The sequence below is a fragment of the Macaca thibetana genome, chromosome 4 (assembly GCF_024542745.1).
Source record: "Macaca thibetana thibetana isolate TM-01 chromosome 4, ASM2454274v1, whole genome shotgun sequence".
Classification (NCBI taxonomy): Eukaryota; Metazoa; Chordata; class Mammalia; order Primates; family Cercopithecidae; genus Macaca; species Macaca thibetana.
Genome location: NC_065581.1, coordinates 105146828 through 105163461, shown reverse-complemented (window position 1 = coordinate 105163461; position 16634 = coordinate 105146828). Strand labels below are relative to the sequence as shown.

Below are 16634 nucleotides of genomic sequence, written 5' to 3'. Positions count from 1 at the left end.
CAGTCTACACCCCAAGGTGCTGAGTATCTCCAGCACCATGAATATTGCAGAGCAGTGAGTAATACCTGTTGGGTTCACTGGACCCACTTCATAGGCCCCACTCCCTGTGCTCAGTGAGCAATAAACTTGTCGTAGATTCCACACTGTTTAATAGAAGAAATAGTGCTGATCATGGCTGTGCACTTTGTTCACTATGCAAAGGTACTTGGGAGAGCACAGCTGACTGGAGAGTATATGGTAGCTGGGGGGCCCAGGAAGAAGGTCTTTCTCTATCTCAGGCCTTCTTTGAAACTCAGATTCATTGGAAGACTTGCTAGTGTCTTTCAGGGCTTTGAAGTTACCCAACAACCTTTAATTGTGTGCATTGCTTTTTTTTTTTTTTTTTTTTTTTTTTTTTTTTTTTTTTTTTTTTTTTTTGAGATGGAGTCTTGCTCTGTCATCCAGGCTGGAGTGCAGTGGCATGATCTTGGCTCACTGCCTCCGTCTCCTGGCTGGTCTCGAACTCCTGACCTCAGGTGATTCACCTGCTTTGACCTCCCAAAGTGCTGGGATTACAGGCCTGAGCCACCACACCTGGCCTGTGCATTGCTTTTTTTTTTTTGGACAAGGTCTTGCTCTGTCACCTAGGCTGGAGTACAATGGTACAATCTTGGCTCACTGCAACCTCTGCCTCCCAGGCTCAAGCGATCCTCCTACCTCAGCCCCCCAAGTAGCTGGGACTACAGGCGCACACCACCACCCCCAGCTAATTTTTGTATTTTTGTAGAGATGGGGCTTTGTCATGTTGCCCAGGCTGGTCTTGAACTCCTGAGTTGAAGCAATCTGCCTGCCTTGGCCTCCCAATATCTAGTATTTTTCTATGATGCGAGATACAACCTCCCATCTGTGATTGTCGTGATATAAATATAAACATATTCGGTATGGAACCCAGGCCTGAAACCTAGGTTCACCATTGTTGTGTCACCTTGTATTGTGACTGCCACTCCTCGAGCTGGCACCCCCCGCACAAATCACATGCTCTCTGTGCCGAGGGCGGAATCTGCTGGTTCCTTCTGAGTGTCAAACTCCTAGTCCCCTGTCCCCTTGGGGCCAGCTCCCTTCTTTTTGCTGTTGGGACTGACTGCGCATCACAGCTTCCAGGGCTGCCGCTCAGGGCCCTCCCCATGCTCTAAGGAGCTGCCCTGCTCCTGGCATTCTGCTATCTTCCCTTCAGTCTCCTTGAATTGTGGGGAAAGAGGCAGGCGTTTTATAGCCATTTACAGCCAGGCACAGTCCTTCTAGCCTTTTGGAGAGAGGCCTGTCTGTGAGGAGAGGAGATGTGTGACAAAGATTCTATCCTTGACCAAACTCTAGCCCAGCCTCCTCTGAGCTGTTTTTCAATGAGGCTCTATCCTTAGACATATCCTTTAAAATTGGGCAAGAATCCTGCTAAGATTGGGCAAGAATCCTGCTAAGTCAGTTTAGTCAGAATGCGCCACCCTCAACAGTGGATCACCCTCCATATCTGACCAAATCCTCGCCTCCACCATAGCCTTGGCCTGCCTTCAGCAAGAACCCTCTTAGTTCAGTGTAGCCAGAATCCCCATGACCCGTTTCATCTGAATCATTTTCCATCCACCGAGCCTCCTACCCTGCTGCATGGCTAACAACTCCCATTTTCCCCTGTCTCTCTGTCCTGCTGCACAATCCCATTGCGGTGGTCCCTGTCCCTATCATGATAGTCCTGAGTAAAGTCATAAAGTCTGTCTTTTAACAAGGGTGAGGGCCAGTCTTGGTGGCTCACGCCTGTAATCCTAGCACTTTGGGAGGCTGAGGTGGGCAGATCACCTGAGGTCAGGAGTTCGAGACCAGCCTGGCCAACATGGTGAAACCCCATCTCTACTAAAAATACAAAAATTAGCTGGGTGTGGTGGTGCACACCTGTAATCCCAGCTACTCAGGAGGTTGAGGCAGGAGAATTGCTTGAACCTGAGAGGTGGAGGTTGCAGTGAGCCGAGATTGAGCCACTGCACTCCAGCCTGGGTGACAGAGGGAGACTCCGTATCAAAAAAAAAAAAAAAAAAAAAAAAAAAAACCCAAAAAACCAAAAACACAAAAATAAGGGTGAGAATAATCAATAATCTTTTCTTAACATGTGGGTGGACCACTGCTGCAGACCACGTGAGATGGGAAAGCTGGGCGCCTGTGTCCAGTTTTCCCTGCTTTCCCATTGAGGGCCTCCGCAGGGATGTAACAACAGGAGAAGCTACAGACATGTCATGATTTCCCTTGTTCTTTGGGAAATCTGAAAGAATGAATCCTTTCCGAATCCCAGAAAGGCAGCCAACCTTTGAGACCTTGAGGGTGGACTGCAAAGTTCACATCTCACAGGGGTCAGGTAGGTTATGTACATTTGTAAAGTGCTCCCGGTGCTACGAAAGGGAGGAGTGGAGACTGTGGCAAAGCAGAGAACACATGTCCCATGGAACGCTGTTGGTCGGCTCCAACCAGTTACGGCTTCTGGGACTGTGGGCCTGGTGTTGTCAGTGTACCTGTGGATAGGAAGTTGGGTTTTTACGTGAAAATTCTAGATTTTGTAAAGTGTTGGCTAGTAGTAAAAATAGAGTATGGCCAAAACAGCTCAGAATTTTGCCCTCAGGCATCTGGTTTGTAATATCTGGGCTAGAGTCTCATTATCCCTCTTGTTGAGGGAGGGAAGTTATTAGGAGAAATTATTCCCACACCCCCCTCCTTCCACCGCCAATGGGAAGGAAGGAGGCTGCTCATGGGCAGGAAGAGGGAAGTGGTGCAACCTGGAGTCAAGGTGGATGGCTTGGGTTTAGGCCTTTGGAGGATTTCCTTGGGGCAGGGGTTGGGACAGTGTGCTGTGTGCCTGCAACGTCTTGAATGAGCGCCTGAGTTACCCCTGGAGAGCTGCCAGCCCCACCTGAAAGCCTGAACTTCTTGGCTCAGGTCTTCATGTGAGGCTCAGCCAGGAAGAAGGGGTGCCACCCACCTTTGTGAGGCCACATGGGTCATGCCAGCAACCCCAGATCCATAGGCCCTTCCTCCAGTTGGACTTCTGTGGACTGCACAGGCCCAGGAGTTCCTACATAAGCCCAAGGGATGTGAAGAGTGGAATCCCCAAAACATGGCTCAGACTGAATTATCTGCCAAGTCGGGGACTGAGGGCCAAGCCATGTTTAATTGATTTAGAAAATGAAGAGATGGAGGCCGGGCATGGTGGCTCACACCTGTAATCCCAGCACTTTGGGAGGCCGAGGCAGGTGGATCACAAGGTCAGGAGTTCAAGATCAGCCTGGCCAACATGGTGAAACCCCAGCTCTACTAAAATATAAAAATTAGCCGGGTGTGGTGGCACACGCCTGTAGTCCCAGCTACTCAGGAGGCTGAGGCAGGAGAATTGCTTGAACCCAGGAGCCAGAGGTTGCAGTGAGCCAAGACTGAGCCACTGCACTCCAGCCTGGGCGACAGAGCAAGACTCCACCTCAAAAAAAAAAAAAAAAAAGAGAGAGAGATGCAAAAATATCCCGGGTATCTTCATATGTCAGTATATATGTGTGTGTTTAGTACCTCCTGGTTGGGACCCAGTTTGAAAGCCTGAGAGTCCTGGAGATGTGGATGCCTGAGAATCACGGTTTTACTAGGCAAAGATTTTCTCCTCTTCTCAAAATAGCTGTAGTTATTAGACATCCTAGGTATTTCGGTTCCATGTCACTTTCTCCAATTGGGGCAGGTTTTAGGAAATTGTGCAGGTGCCTGGTTTCCTTGTACAAACACATTTGCTGACTTACCCACTAATGTCGGAGCCGCTAAGTTTTCATGACTCTGTCATTGACTTAAATACTTCCTTTTCCCTTGACTGAGTCTCCCCTTATGAACTTTGGATGTTTAAAATGGAATTTAGTGATGTTTTCACACCACATTTTTCATTATTTAGCACTTTGGAAACAGAGGTTGTTTTGTTATAAGCTTTTTATTCTTCTTAACCTCCTCTGAATACTTGAAACCTTTCACGACGGAAATGAGTTTACTGTGACCTGAGTCGGTATTATACAGTAAATGCATGATTCTCAAAACACACTGTTTATGTGGAGAATAAACGTGGTCCGGAACACAGTGTTCAGTGTCTGAAATGAAATGCAAGTCTCCCGTTTCCCAAGGCTGACAGGGTGGTTGCTGAATGATATTCCAGCTGCTTAAATGAAGGGCCCTGGAAAGGTTTGTTGGAAGTGAATTCAAGGGCGTTGCCTCTTCGTGGTTGGGTTTGCTCTCCGAAGACCCAGGAATGCCCTACTTTCCTTGAATTCTGAGCTTCAAAGCTTACATCAATGTCCATCTGCTTAACAACCTGTTTTAGTAACCAAGTATACCAAGATGTTACTGTCACATTAAACTGTACTCCTGCACCCTTTCCTTTCCTTCCCTTCCCTTCCCTTTCCTCCCTCCTTCCCTTCCCTTCCCTTTCCTTCTTTTTTTTTTTTTTCTTTTATTTTTTCCAGTATCTCACTCTGTCACCCAGGCTGGAGTGTAGTGGTGTGATCTCAGCTCACTGCAGCCTCCACTGCCTGGGTACAAATGATCCTCATGTCTCAGCCTCCCGAGTGGCTGGAAATACAGGCATGTGCCATTATGGCCTGGCTAATTTTTGTGTTTTAAATAGAGATGAAGTTTCACCATGTTGACCAGGCTGGTCTCGAACTCCTGGCCTCAAGTGATCTGCCTGCCTCGGCCTCCCCAAGTACTGAGATTACAGGCGTGAGCCACCGCGCCCGGCCTGTACTTCCTTTCTTGATCACACCACCACAGTCTTGACTTGCAGGTCAATCTATACCTTATTTGACATAAAATATTGTCAGCAAGTCTAATGGAACATTCCACCAGAGTGGGAAACCCATCTCCAAGATGCAGTGGTGAGCTATTAATTAAAGCTGGCTCGTGCCCTCAGAGCAACTTTCTTTGATGCTGCTTGTGACAGGTCAGCATTTGCATCATATGCCCAGCGGAGCCTGCTCTGCCTGGCGTTATCACTTGTCCTTTAGGGACGGTGTGGCCTCTTTCTTCATGGCTGTGTTAGATGTCATCCAAGTGAATTGCTTCTTTCTCTTTCCTGTTTATTTGTTTTAGGGTGTCACCTCTTAGCCATCTGAGCACTGGGCTGGCTGCCAAAAAAGAGGTGATGATGTAATGGGCCAACTCCCATGTGGCTCAGAGGGGGAGGACCCCAGGACTCCAGGATGGGACAGGGCAGCCACTTCTCACCAAGGTGACACTGGGGCTTCTGAGTGAGCCTCTGAGTGGGGAATGGGGGGAGGGGCAACATGATGGAGGGGTCAGTGACACACCCCTGCCCCCATGAAGAAAGGATTTCTGCTTTGAAATTCCTCTACTAGAAACTAATTCCTTCTGCTCAGTTTTATTCCTCAGGAAGGGATGTGTGTGCGTGTGTGTGTGTGTGTGTGTGTGTGTTTTGACAGTTCGTTCTTTCTTTATTTTTTTGAGATGGAGTTTCGCTCTTGTCACCCAAGCTGCAGTACAATGGCGCGATCTTGGCTCACTGCAACTTCCACCTCCCGGGTTTAAGCGATTCTCCTGCCTCAGCCTCCCTGAGTAGCTGGAATTACAGGCATGCGCCACCACGATTGGCTAATTGTGTATTTTTAGTAGACGGGGTTTCTCCATGTTGGTCAGGCTGGTCTTTAACTCCCAACCTCAGGTGATCCACCCGCCTTGGCCTCCCAAAGTGTTGGGATTACAGGCATGAGCCACCGCACCCGGCAAACAGTTCTTTCTTCAAAAGTGTTACATATTTATTGTAGAAAAATTTAAAAATTCACAGAGGCAATAAGTCATTAAGATCAATCAAGAACTATATACATATAATTACTATTTAAACCTGAGGGGCGTGTGTGTGTATGTTTGTGCACGTGCGCACATGTGTGTAGAGACAGAATTTCATTTCTGTTTTTCTTTTTTTTTTGAGACGAAGTCTTGCTGTTGCCCAGGTTGGAGTGCGGTGGCACAATCTCGGTTCACTGCAAGCTCCCCCTGCCTCCTGCCTCAGCCTCCGGAGTAGCTGGGACTACAGGTGTCCACCACCACGCCTGGCTAATTTTCATACTTTTGTAGAGATGAGGTTTCACCATATTGGCCAGGCTGGTCTCGAACTCCTGACCTCAGATGATCCGCCCGCTTTGGCCTCCCAAAGTGCTGGGATTACAGGTGTGAGCCACCGCACCAGTATAAAAACTGATATCATGTAATACACACATTTTCAGTACAGTAAAAAAAAAGTCATATGGTGAAGACTTTTTCTTTCCGATAAATATCAATCTATATCATCATTACATGGGTCCGTCAAAATTTGTTTAAATAAAAAAAAATTTAGTTTCCAGATTTATACTTGGGTGAACGTGTTTGAAGTTAATTTGTATTTTCTTCTTTTTGAGACATGGTCTTAAAAAAAAAAAAAAGATGACTATTCAGGGTGCTAAACAGCCTGTCTGCTCCCTATTGCTAAAATAATCCAACACTAGTCTTTTCTCACCTAGGAGTTGCATACAATTTCAGCAAATGCAAGAGATCCAGAGCAGCTCTAATATTCACCACTTCTCTATACCTAGTGCTTAGAATAGGCTCTTTTCCAAGTGCTTTATGCCTATTAGTTTACTCCTCATGAAAGCCCTGAGAGGAAGGTGCTGTCACTAAAGCCCACTCCACTGCGGGGACACACGCACCCAGAGGCCAGGCAACTGTGAAACTGCCTTTGCAAAATTAAGACTGAGACAGCGAAAGAGATCTAACTTAACTGACTCCATCTTCCTTCTAACCTCCAAGCAGTCTTTGTTCATTCCTGGGCGCAGACTGAACTAACAACTTTGGGAGAAACTTAGCTTATAGTTTATAGCTTAAAACAAAGACAGTAACAGCCCTTTCCCAAAGCAGACCTCCCTCTTGCCTGGGGACTAGATTGCCTTTGTGGGACTAACATTAGCCACGACATTAGAAATTATAGTTTAGGAGTCATGCAGTTGGAGGCTACAAGATTCTGACCCTCCGTAAACTGCTCCTAGAAATCATTGCTTGAGATATTTTGCAGACCCTGCACTTGATGGATCAGCTGGCCCCACCTCATATGATCTTGTGGCTCCCACCCAGGAACTGACTCAGTACAAGACAGATTTGACTCCCTAAGATTTCGTTCCTGACCAGTCAGCGCCCCCGGCTCACTGGCTTTCTCCTACCCATCGAATTGTCCTTAGAAACTCTGCTCCCAGAATGCTCGGGGAGACTGATTTGAGTAATAATAAAACTCCAGTCTCCTGCACAGTCGGCTCTGCATGAATTACTCTTTGTCTGTAGCAGTGGATGAATTGGCTCTGTCTAGGCAGCAGGCAAGGTGAACCCCTTGGGCGGTTACAACTGGCCCATAAGTGCGAGGCTCATGAGCAGCAAAGCAGACTAGCCCCCCAGGCAGCTCGCTCTGACCGCTGACGCTTTCCCCTTTCCCGTAGAACCGGTGTGCAGCCATTAGTTCACACAAGTCACATGAAAGCCCTGTGTGTCCAATCGTGCAGCCGCTGTCCACCACAACAAATATGGTGTTGGTCGGAAAACAATAGCTCTCCCCTTAGACACACAGTGAACCTTCTCTTTCTGAATATGTCCATTTCTTCAGTAACTACAAGAGGTATCTGCTATGTGCCAGGTGCTGTTCTAGAAACATATCGATATTCTTGTTTCTTTTTTTTCTTTTCAGAAGCCAGTTGGAGTTTATGGTTTCATTTGCCCAAAAATCCACCTTCATGGACCTCAAATTCTTTCCAAGAATCACTACCACACATATTAATTTGAACATTCTCCACCCTTCCACCATCCCTGCTTCTCCTGGGAACTTCAAAATAAAAATGGCCCGTGTGCCCCCACTCCAGGTCCTCGTGTAGGACTGTCTCTTCTTCTCTGGGGGCTGCAGTTCTGATGCGAATGATGGTGCTGTTCCAGTGCTGGGCCATTGCACAACACGAGTTTTGTTTCAGGAATTTTTTTATTTTTTTAGAGGGAGTCTTGCTCTGTCGCCCAGGCTGGAGTGCAGTAGTGCAACCTCAGCTCATTGCAGCCTCTGCCTCCCAGGTTCAAGCGATTCTCCTGCCCCAACCTTCTGTGTAGCTGGGACTACGGGTGTAGGGTGCCATGCCCAGCTAATTTTGTATTTTAGTAGAGACGGGCTTTCACTGTGTTGCCCAGGCTGGTTGCGAACTCCTGACCTCAGGTGATCTGCCCGCCTCGGCCTCCCAAAGTGCTACAGGCGTGAGCCACTGCACCTGGCCTCCAGGCAGTTTTATAGAAGGCACCTGTTCCTAGCACCTTGGATTTGGACACCAAGCCACCTAGCTTCTCACCTCGCTCTAACAAAGAATCCATGGTATTGTGCAGAATGATCTGGGTCTCGTCTGGTTCGGCCTGCACTTTAGTCATGGGGTCAGCGTCTCGTGGGTTCTGGTATCTACTGAGGTGACCATCCAGGGATGCAGAATGGATTGTAGCAGGGGATCTTACTGGCCAGTCTTTCCTGTTGACTTGCTTGGAGAATTCATCTAGTACTTTCTCCAGCAAGGTAAAGGCCACCAGGGATGGGCACTCATTGTCAGTAATGACGACACCTGCAAGACTGTCATTCTGAACATAGACGTGCCACAGATAGTCTTGTTCTGCGACAGAAGCTCTAGTGCCTTTAGATGAGCGCTCCATAATCAGTTGACTTGTGAAGGTCATGAATTCCTGAACGCTGGATCTCTGAGAAAAGCTGAAGGAAGCCACATCGTCGTACCCGACTTTGAGCAGTACTACCTTGGCCTCGCCTTTGTAGAGGACACTGAGGCTGTACAGCTTCATGGCTCTGTGCCCTCAGGCCACCTGCCTGCCCAGCTGCGGGACCGCTCTGGGTATTATGACTGTGGTATTATGAATACCACATTGGTATTCATAATAGATGTATGCACAAGGCATGGAAGCTACTCAAAACACACAAAGATACCTGCCTCCTGGAGGGGATATTGCTCAGACCAGCAGGTAACAGGCCCTCGTATAAGAAACTAAGAGCTTTAGAGGGGCCCCTGCCTGCGCAGGCCCAGGTATAATTGTGACGGAGAAGCTGCACTTCAGTCCCTCAGCCAAAACCTCTCTCGGGTGCCTTTCATTTGATTCCAGCTGTCCTGTCTTCCTGGCTCCCAATGCGCTGTGCTGTCTTCCCAAGTTACTCCATTTCCTGATCCCAGCCCCGGACACTGTGCATCTGTCCATCCATCCAGTGAATTCTTTCAATCTGTCGTTCAATCACCTCTTATTGAGTTCCTTCTTGGTGACAGGCACTGTGCTGGCTGGTAGAGATATACAGATAGACAAGGCAGCCCTTTGCCCGTGAGCCAGCTCCGGGACATTCAGGTGGAAAGCACCAGGCGTTGATGAAGCAGTCAATTAAGTTTGATGACATATTCTGTATTTGGAATGAAAGATAGAAATTGGGCTGGGTTTCGAGGCTTACGCCTGTAATCCCAACACTTTGGGAGGCCGAGGCGGGAGGATTGCTTGCTTGGGCCCATGAATTTGAGACTAGTTTTGGCAATATAGTGAGACCTGGTCTGTACAAAAAATAAAATAAAATAAAAAACTAGCTGGGCATGGTGGCATGCACCTGAGGTGGGAGGATTGCTTGAGCCCATGAGGTCGAGGCTGCAGTGAGCTGTGATCATGCCACTGCACTCCAGCCTGGGTGACAGAGCAAGACTCTGTTTCCAAAAAAAATTGAACAAGTATTGGGTAACACCTTTAAAAAGAATGTCTGCAAAATTGTTTCTAGTTTCTCTGGGTTTCTTCCCATCAGGGAGCAGAATGTTAGAGTAGGAAGAGGATTTGCGAGGTCATCCAGCCAACCTCCTGGCTGCCTTACAGAAACTTGAAGATGGTCTCGGATTAGAACTCGCTCCTTAGATGTTTCAGAGACACAACCTACTGTGCACAAGCAGACTTGTCCAAATTGATGTTTAACATTGATAAGCTATACTATTATCTCTAACCAGTTGTTCCACACCCTGCCCCAATCACTTTTTTTTTGTTTTTTGAGACAGAGTCTCACTCTGTCGCCAAGGCTAGAGTGCAATGGTGTGATCTCACCTCATTGGGACCTCTGCCTCCTGTGTTCAAGCGATTCTCCTGCCTTAGCTTCCTGAGTAGCTGGGATTACAGGCACCCGCCACCACGCCCACCTAATTTTTGTATTTTTAGTAGAGATGAAGTTTCACCATCTTGGCCAGGCTGGTCTCAAACTCCTGACCTCAGGTGATGCACCCACCGGGGCCTTCCAAAGTGCTGGGATTACAGACCTGAGCCACTGAGCCCAGCCCCCCATCACTTTTAATGTAGGCAAATTCGTAGGAGCTTTGAAATATACAGTCAGGTGATGCTTCACTATGGGGATATGCTCTGAGAAGTGTTAGGTAATTGTGTTGTTTTGGAAACATCATAGAGTGCATTTACACAAACCTAGATGGTATCGCCTACCACATACCTAGGGTAAGTGGTAGAGCCTATTGCTCCCAGGCTACAGACCTGTACAGCAAGTACTGAATACTGCAGGCAATTGTAGTGCAATAGGAACTATTTATATCTTCAAACATATCTAAACAGAAAAGGTAAAGTACAAATATGGTAACGTAATCTTAAGGGACCACATAAAGAAATGACTGGCAAAGTTACATAAAAATGCCCTTGGCAATTATGCATGACTTGACCTGCAGTAACTACCGGGTCCCACATAATGAGCGGAAGGTCGGGCACCCTACTACAGCTCATAATTCACATGGGTAATTTGATGTAGTTGTTAATGGTCTGCCATAAAAAAGAGTCATCATCCTAACAGCTCCAAAGCTATTTCTATAACTGATCTTTATCCTAGCAGTCACAGCTGAACACGCCCACATGGATCCTCAGTGAAAGGCAAAGTTAGAAGCTGGCAAGCTCTCCACTAGTTGCAATCACGCTGATCTAAGATGAATCCTTTTATTGGAAATCTGGTGGGCAAAGTGCCAGAAGCTCTCTTTTCCCTGGGAAATAATATAGCTTCTAGGTAATGTGTACATTATACAGCCCATACTTCCTGGCCATGCTTTGCCCTAGGGTTGGGGAGACACAGTGGGAGAGAGAGAGGGGGAAGGGAAGGGGGAGAGGGAGAAGGGAGAAAGAGGGAGGGGAAGTGGGTGGGGGAGGAGTGGGCATGAGGGGGAAGAGAGAAGGAAGAGGAAGAGGAGAGGGAGAAGGGGGAGGGGAAGTGGAGAAAGAAGGGGAGGAGAGAGAGAAGGAGGAGGAAGGAAAGGAAAGGGACAAGAGGGAGGGATGACAGGGAGAGAGAGGGGCTTCAAACAACCTTCAATGCACACAGAATGGCCCCCTGCTTCTATTTCTTTCTTTGAACCAAGAATTTAACTGAAAAAGAATTTTAAGGCCCAGTGTAGTGGCTCATGCCTGTAATCCCAGCACTTTGGGAGGCCGAGGCAGGTGGATCACTTGAGTTCAGGAGTTTGAGACCAGCCTGGCCAACATGGTGAAACCCTGTCTCTACTAAAAATACAAAATTGTACTGGGGAGGCTGAGGCAGGAGCTACTGGGGAGGCTGAGGCAGGAGAATCACTTGAACATGGGAGGCAGAGGTTGCAGTGAGCTGAGATTGCACCACTGCACTCCAACCTAGGCAACAGAGTGAGACTCTGTGAAAGAAAGAAAGAAAGAGAGAAAGAGAGAAAAAGAGAAAGAAAGAGAGAAAGAGAAAAAGAGAGAGAGAGAAAGAGAGACAGAGAAAGAAAGAAAGAAAAAAGAAAAGAAAGAGAGAAAGAAAGGAAGAAAGAAAGGGAGGAAGGAAAGAAGGAAGGAAGACGGAAGGAAGGGGAAGGGGAAGGAAGGGAAGAGTAGGGAAGGAGGGAGGATGGGAGGGAGAGAGGGAGGGAAGGAGGAAGGAAGAAAGGGGAAGGGAAAAGGAAGGGAGGGAGGGAGGGAAGAAGGAAGGAAGGAAGGAAGGAAGGAAGGAAGAAAGGAAAGAAGGAAGGAATTTTAAGGCTAAGTTCAGTCATGCACCAGTTTCAGTGAACTATGAACTAAATATACAGCAGTGGTCCCATAAGATTATAATGGAGCTGGAAAATTCCTATCACCTAGTCACATCTTGATGATCCTGACCCTGTGTAGGCTAATGTATGTGTATGTGTCTTAGTTTGTAACAACAAATTTTTAAAGTTAAAAAATAAAAAATTTTTTAAATAGAAAAAAGCTTATAGAATAAGGATATAAAGAAAGAAAATAATTTTGCAAAGCTGTATAATGTGTTTGTGTTTTAAGCTGTTTTACGAAAGAGTCAAAAAGTTAAAACAAATGAAAAAGATTATAAAGTAAGAGAGTTACAGTAAGGTAAGGTTAATTTATTATAATATAATTTATAATTAATTTATTATAATATTCTTTTAAAATATGGAATGCTGCATGAATTTGCATGTTGATATGGTTTGGCTGTGTCCCCACCCAAATCTCATCTTGAATTGTAATCCCATAATCCCCACATGTCATAGGAGGGACCCAGTGGGAAGTGATTGGATCATAGGGGCAATTTCCCCCATGCTGTTATTGTGATAGTGAGTGAGTTCTCAAGAGATCTCATTTTTTGTTTGTTTGTTTGTTTTGAGACGGAGTCTTGCTCTGTAGCAGGCTGGAGTGCAATGGCATGGTCTCAGCTCACTGCAACCTCCGCCTCCTGGGTTCAAGTGATTCTCCTGCCTCAGCACCCCCGAGTAGCTGGGATTACAGGCGCTTGCCACCTTGCCCAGCTAATTTTTGTATTTTTAGTAGAGACGGGGTTTCGCCATGTTGGCCAGGCTGGTCTTGAACTCCTGACCTCAGGTGATCTGCCCGCCTCGGCCTCCCAAAGTGCTAGGATTATAGGTGTGAGCCACTGCACCCTGCCGAGATGTGATGGTTTTATAAGTGTCTAGCATTTCCCTTGCTTGCACTCACTTCTTCCTGCTGCCTTGTGAAGAAGGTGCCTTGTTTTTCCTTTGCCTTCTGCCATGATTGTAAGTTTCCTAAGGTCTCCCTAGCAATGCTGCACTGTGAGTCAATTAAACCTCTTTCCTTTATAAATTACCCAGTCTCGGGTATTTCTTTATAGCAATGTGAGAACAGATTAATTCACATGTCATCCTTGCACAGGGGCCATGCTGATCTTCTCTGTATCATTCCTTAATGTATTACTGAAGAAAGAAAAATATTTGTTATACATTTGGCGTAGCCTAAGTGTACAATGTTTATCAAGTCTACAGCAGTGTACAGTAATGCCCTACGCCTTCACATTCACTCATCACTCACTCCCTGACTCACCCAGAGCAACTTCCAGTCCTATAAGCCCGTCCATGATAAGTGCCCCGTTCAGGTGTGCCATTTTTATCTTTATGTATTTGTAATTTTAATTATAAGGAAGGAGACCACTACTACTCCTGCTGCCCTCCTCCCCCCACCTTGCCTAGTTCACAAGGCAGGAGTAAAGAGAGAAAGAAACAAAAGTAAGATAAATAGCCAGACAACCTTGGCACCATCACTCGGCCCTAGAAGTTAAACAAAGTAATAATAACAACATCAACCCCTGGCCTAAACTACTTGTGTTATCTGTAAATTCCAGACACTGTATGAAAAAAAAGCATTGTAAAACTTTCTGTTCTGTTAGCTGATGCATGTAGCCCCCAGTCACGTTTCCCATGCTTGCTCGATTTATCACGACCCTTTCATTTATCACGACCCTTTCACGTGGACCCCTTAAAGCTGTAAGCCTTTAAAAGGCCAAATATTTCTTTCTCGGGGAGCTCGGCTCTTAAAACGCGAGTCTGCCGACGCTCCCGGCCGAATAAAAAACCTCTTCCTTCTTTAATCTGGTGTCTGAGGAGTTTTGTCTGCGGCTCGTCCTGCTACATTTCAAAGAATTTTTTTTTTTTTTTTTTTTTTTTTTTTTTTTTTTTTAATAGAGATGAGGTCTTGCTTTGTTGCCTAGGCTAGTGTTGAACTCCTGGCTTCAAGTGATCCTCCCACCTTGGCTTCCCAAAGTGCTAGGATTACAGGCATGAGCCATTGTGCCCAGCCCATTTTTATCTTTTTTTTTGGTTTTCATTTTAAATTTAGTTTATTGGTTAAATCATGATATAGAAGTTCACTGTTCAAAAAATCATTAAAGATTATTGAGGCCAGGTGCGGTGGCTCATGCGTGTAATCCCAACACTTTGGGAGGCTGAAGCGGGTGGATCACGAGGTCAGGAGTTCAAGACCAGCCTGGCCAATACGGTGAAACCCGTCTCTACTAAAAAAAAAAATACAAAAATTAGCCGGGCATGGTGGCGTGTGCCTGTAGTCTCAGCTACGCGGGAGGCTGAGGCAGGAGAATCGCTTGAAGCCGGGAGGCGGAGGTTGCAGTGAGCCGAGATTGCGCTACTGCACTCTAGCCTGGGTGACGGAGTGAGACTTCGTCTCAAAAAAAAAAAGAAGAGATTATTGCAAATAGCTAAAGACCTAGATCCCGAGACACAATTGCATTTGTTAGGCATCTTAAAGTTTAATATTTTTATTGTACCATACAGGTTAGTACTGTTATTGTCAGTATGTACTTTCATGAAAATATATATTATGAGTCATTTTCTTTTAAAAATGTTTCCAGGCAGGGCATGGTGGCTCACGCATGTAATCCCAGCACTTTGGGAGGCTGAGGTGGGTGGATCATGAGGTCAAGAGATGGAGACCAGCCTGGCCAACATGGTGAAACCTCATCTCTACTAAAAATACAAAATTAGCCGGGCATGGTGGCGGGCGCCTTTAGTCCCAGCTACTTGGGAGGCTGAGGCAGGAGAATTGCTTGAACCCTGGAGGTGGAGGTTGCAGTGAGCTGAGATTGTGCCACTGCACTTCAGCCTGACGACAGAGCAAGACTCCATCTCAAAAAAAAAAAAAAAAAAAGTTTCTAAACCTTTTAAAATGTGTGTAATATAAAATACATATAAAAATACATTTAAATGCACAGAATAATGGATTATTATGAAGTGAACCCAAGTACAATGGCCTAATGACTTTAGAAATAAACACTGTCGGTATTCCCAAAGCCCCAATGTGTTCATTGCCTAAGCTTTTGAGAATTTCTTCTTTTTTTTGTTTTCAACTTTTATTTTAGGTCAGAGGTACATGTGCAGGTTTGTTACGTAGGTAAATTGCATGTCACTGGGGTGTGCTGTACAGATTATTTCATTACCCAGGTAACAAGCATGATGCCTGCTAGGTTGTTTTTCCATCCTCGCCCTCTTCCCACTCTCCACCCTCAGGTAGGTCCCTGTATGTATTGTTCTCTTCTTTGTGTTCATGTGTACTCAATGTTTTGCTCACACGTATAAGTGAGAACATGCTGGATTTAGTTTTCTTTTCCTGTGTTAGTTTATTTAGGATAATGGCCTCTAGCTCCATCCGTGTTGCTGCAAAGGACATTATTTTGTTCTTTTTCATGGTTGTGTAGTGTTCCAGGGTATATATGTACTCTCTCTCTCTCTCTCTCTCTCTATATATATATATATATATATATTTTTTTTTTTTTTTTACCATTTTTATCTTTTATATAACTTTTTTTTTTTTTTTTTTTTTTTTTTGAGATGCAGTCTCTCTCTGTCACCCAGGCTGGAGGGCAGTAGCACAATCTCAGCTCACGGCAACCTCCGCCTCCTGGGTTCTAGCGATGCTCCTGCCTCAGCCTCCCGAGTAATATACCGTATTTTTACTGTACTTCTCATATGGTTAGATACACAAATACTTACACTGTGTTACAGTTGCCTACAGTATTCAGTCCAGTAATGTGCAGGACAGGTTAGCAGCTCAGAAGCAAAGGGCTCTACCATATACCCTTGGTGCACAGTAGGTGATACCATCTAGGTTTGTATAAGTACACTCTATGATATCCACATGATGATAAAAATCACCTAATGAGGCATTTTTCGGAACATATTTCCATCATTAAGAGATTAGTGGCTAGGTGTGGCGGCTCATGCCTGTAATCCCAGCATTTTGGGAGGCTGAGGCAGGCAGATCAGTGAGGTCACGAGCTCAAGACCAGCCTGGCCAACATGGCAAAACCCCGTCTCTACCAAAAATACAAAACTTAGCTAGGCATGAGGGTGCGTGCCGGTAATCCCAGCTACTAGGGAGGCTGAGGCAGGACAATCGCTTGAAAACAGGCAGCGGAGTTTGCAGTGAGCTGAGATCGCGCTACTGCACTCCAGCCTGGGCAACAGAGGAAGAGTCTGTCTCAAAAACAAACAAACAAAAATTTGTAACTGCATATATTATGTATGTATGTATGTATGCATGTATCTATCTATCTGATGATTTTCTTTTCCCTCTGGGATGTATGGTGTTTTCGAAGAAATAATAGCTCAGTGTCACAAAGGGTCAGAGAAATTCACACCTGAAATGTGGGAATCAATGACAAAGACAAAGATCTCTTCCCAGAGAATATTATCCTTCATGCAGGAACCTAGGAATATTATGCGACGTTTGATACCAGCCCTGAGTATTGG

General features: G+C 45.9%; 1 protein-coding gene and 1 non-coding gene across 2 annotated transcripts; both read right to left on the bottom strand.

The window, feature by feature from the left end:
* Positions 1-1127: 1127 nt before the first annotated feature.
* Positions 1128-8892, bottom strand: LOC126953429 (synaptobrevin homolog YKT6-like). Its single transcript, XM_050788862.1, has 4 exons — positions 8333-8892; positions 7927-8037; positions 2369-2531; positions 1128-1217 (listed from the first exon to the last, which is right to left on the bottom strand). Exons 1-4 carry the CDS (start codon positions 8890-8892, stop codon positions 1128-1130), a joined length of 924 nt encoding a protein of 307 aa, XP_050644819.1.
* A 4311-nt stretch (positions 8893-13203) lies between these two features.
* On the bottom strand, positions 13204-13309 carry LOC126954015 (U6 spliceosomal RNA). Its single transcript, XR_007725477.1, has one exon. It is a non-coding gene; the product is annotated as a U6 spliceosomal RNA (small nuclear RNA).
* Positions 13310-16634: the final 3325 nt, after the last annotated feature.

Bases quoted from the DNA above. Each gene is read 5' to 3' on its own strand.
- LOC126953429 (XM_050788862.1), bottom strand. From the start codon at position 8,892: ATGAAGCTGTACAGCCTCAGTGTCCTCTACAAAGGCGAGGCCAAGGTA. The intron at 8,038-8,332 runs CTGGAGGCCAGG...AATAAAAAAATT, and splicing joins GGTGCCTTCTATAAAACTGC to CCTGAAACAAAACTCGTGTT. The intron at 1,218-2,368 runs GTGAGATGTGAA...CCACAATTCAAG, and splicing joins ACATAACCTACCTGACCCCT to GAGACTGAAGGGAAGATAGC.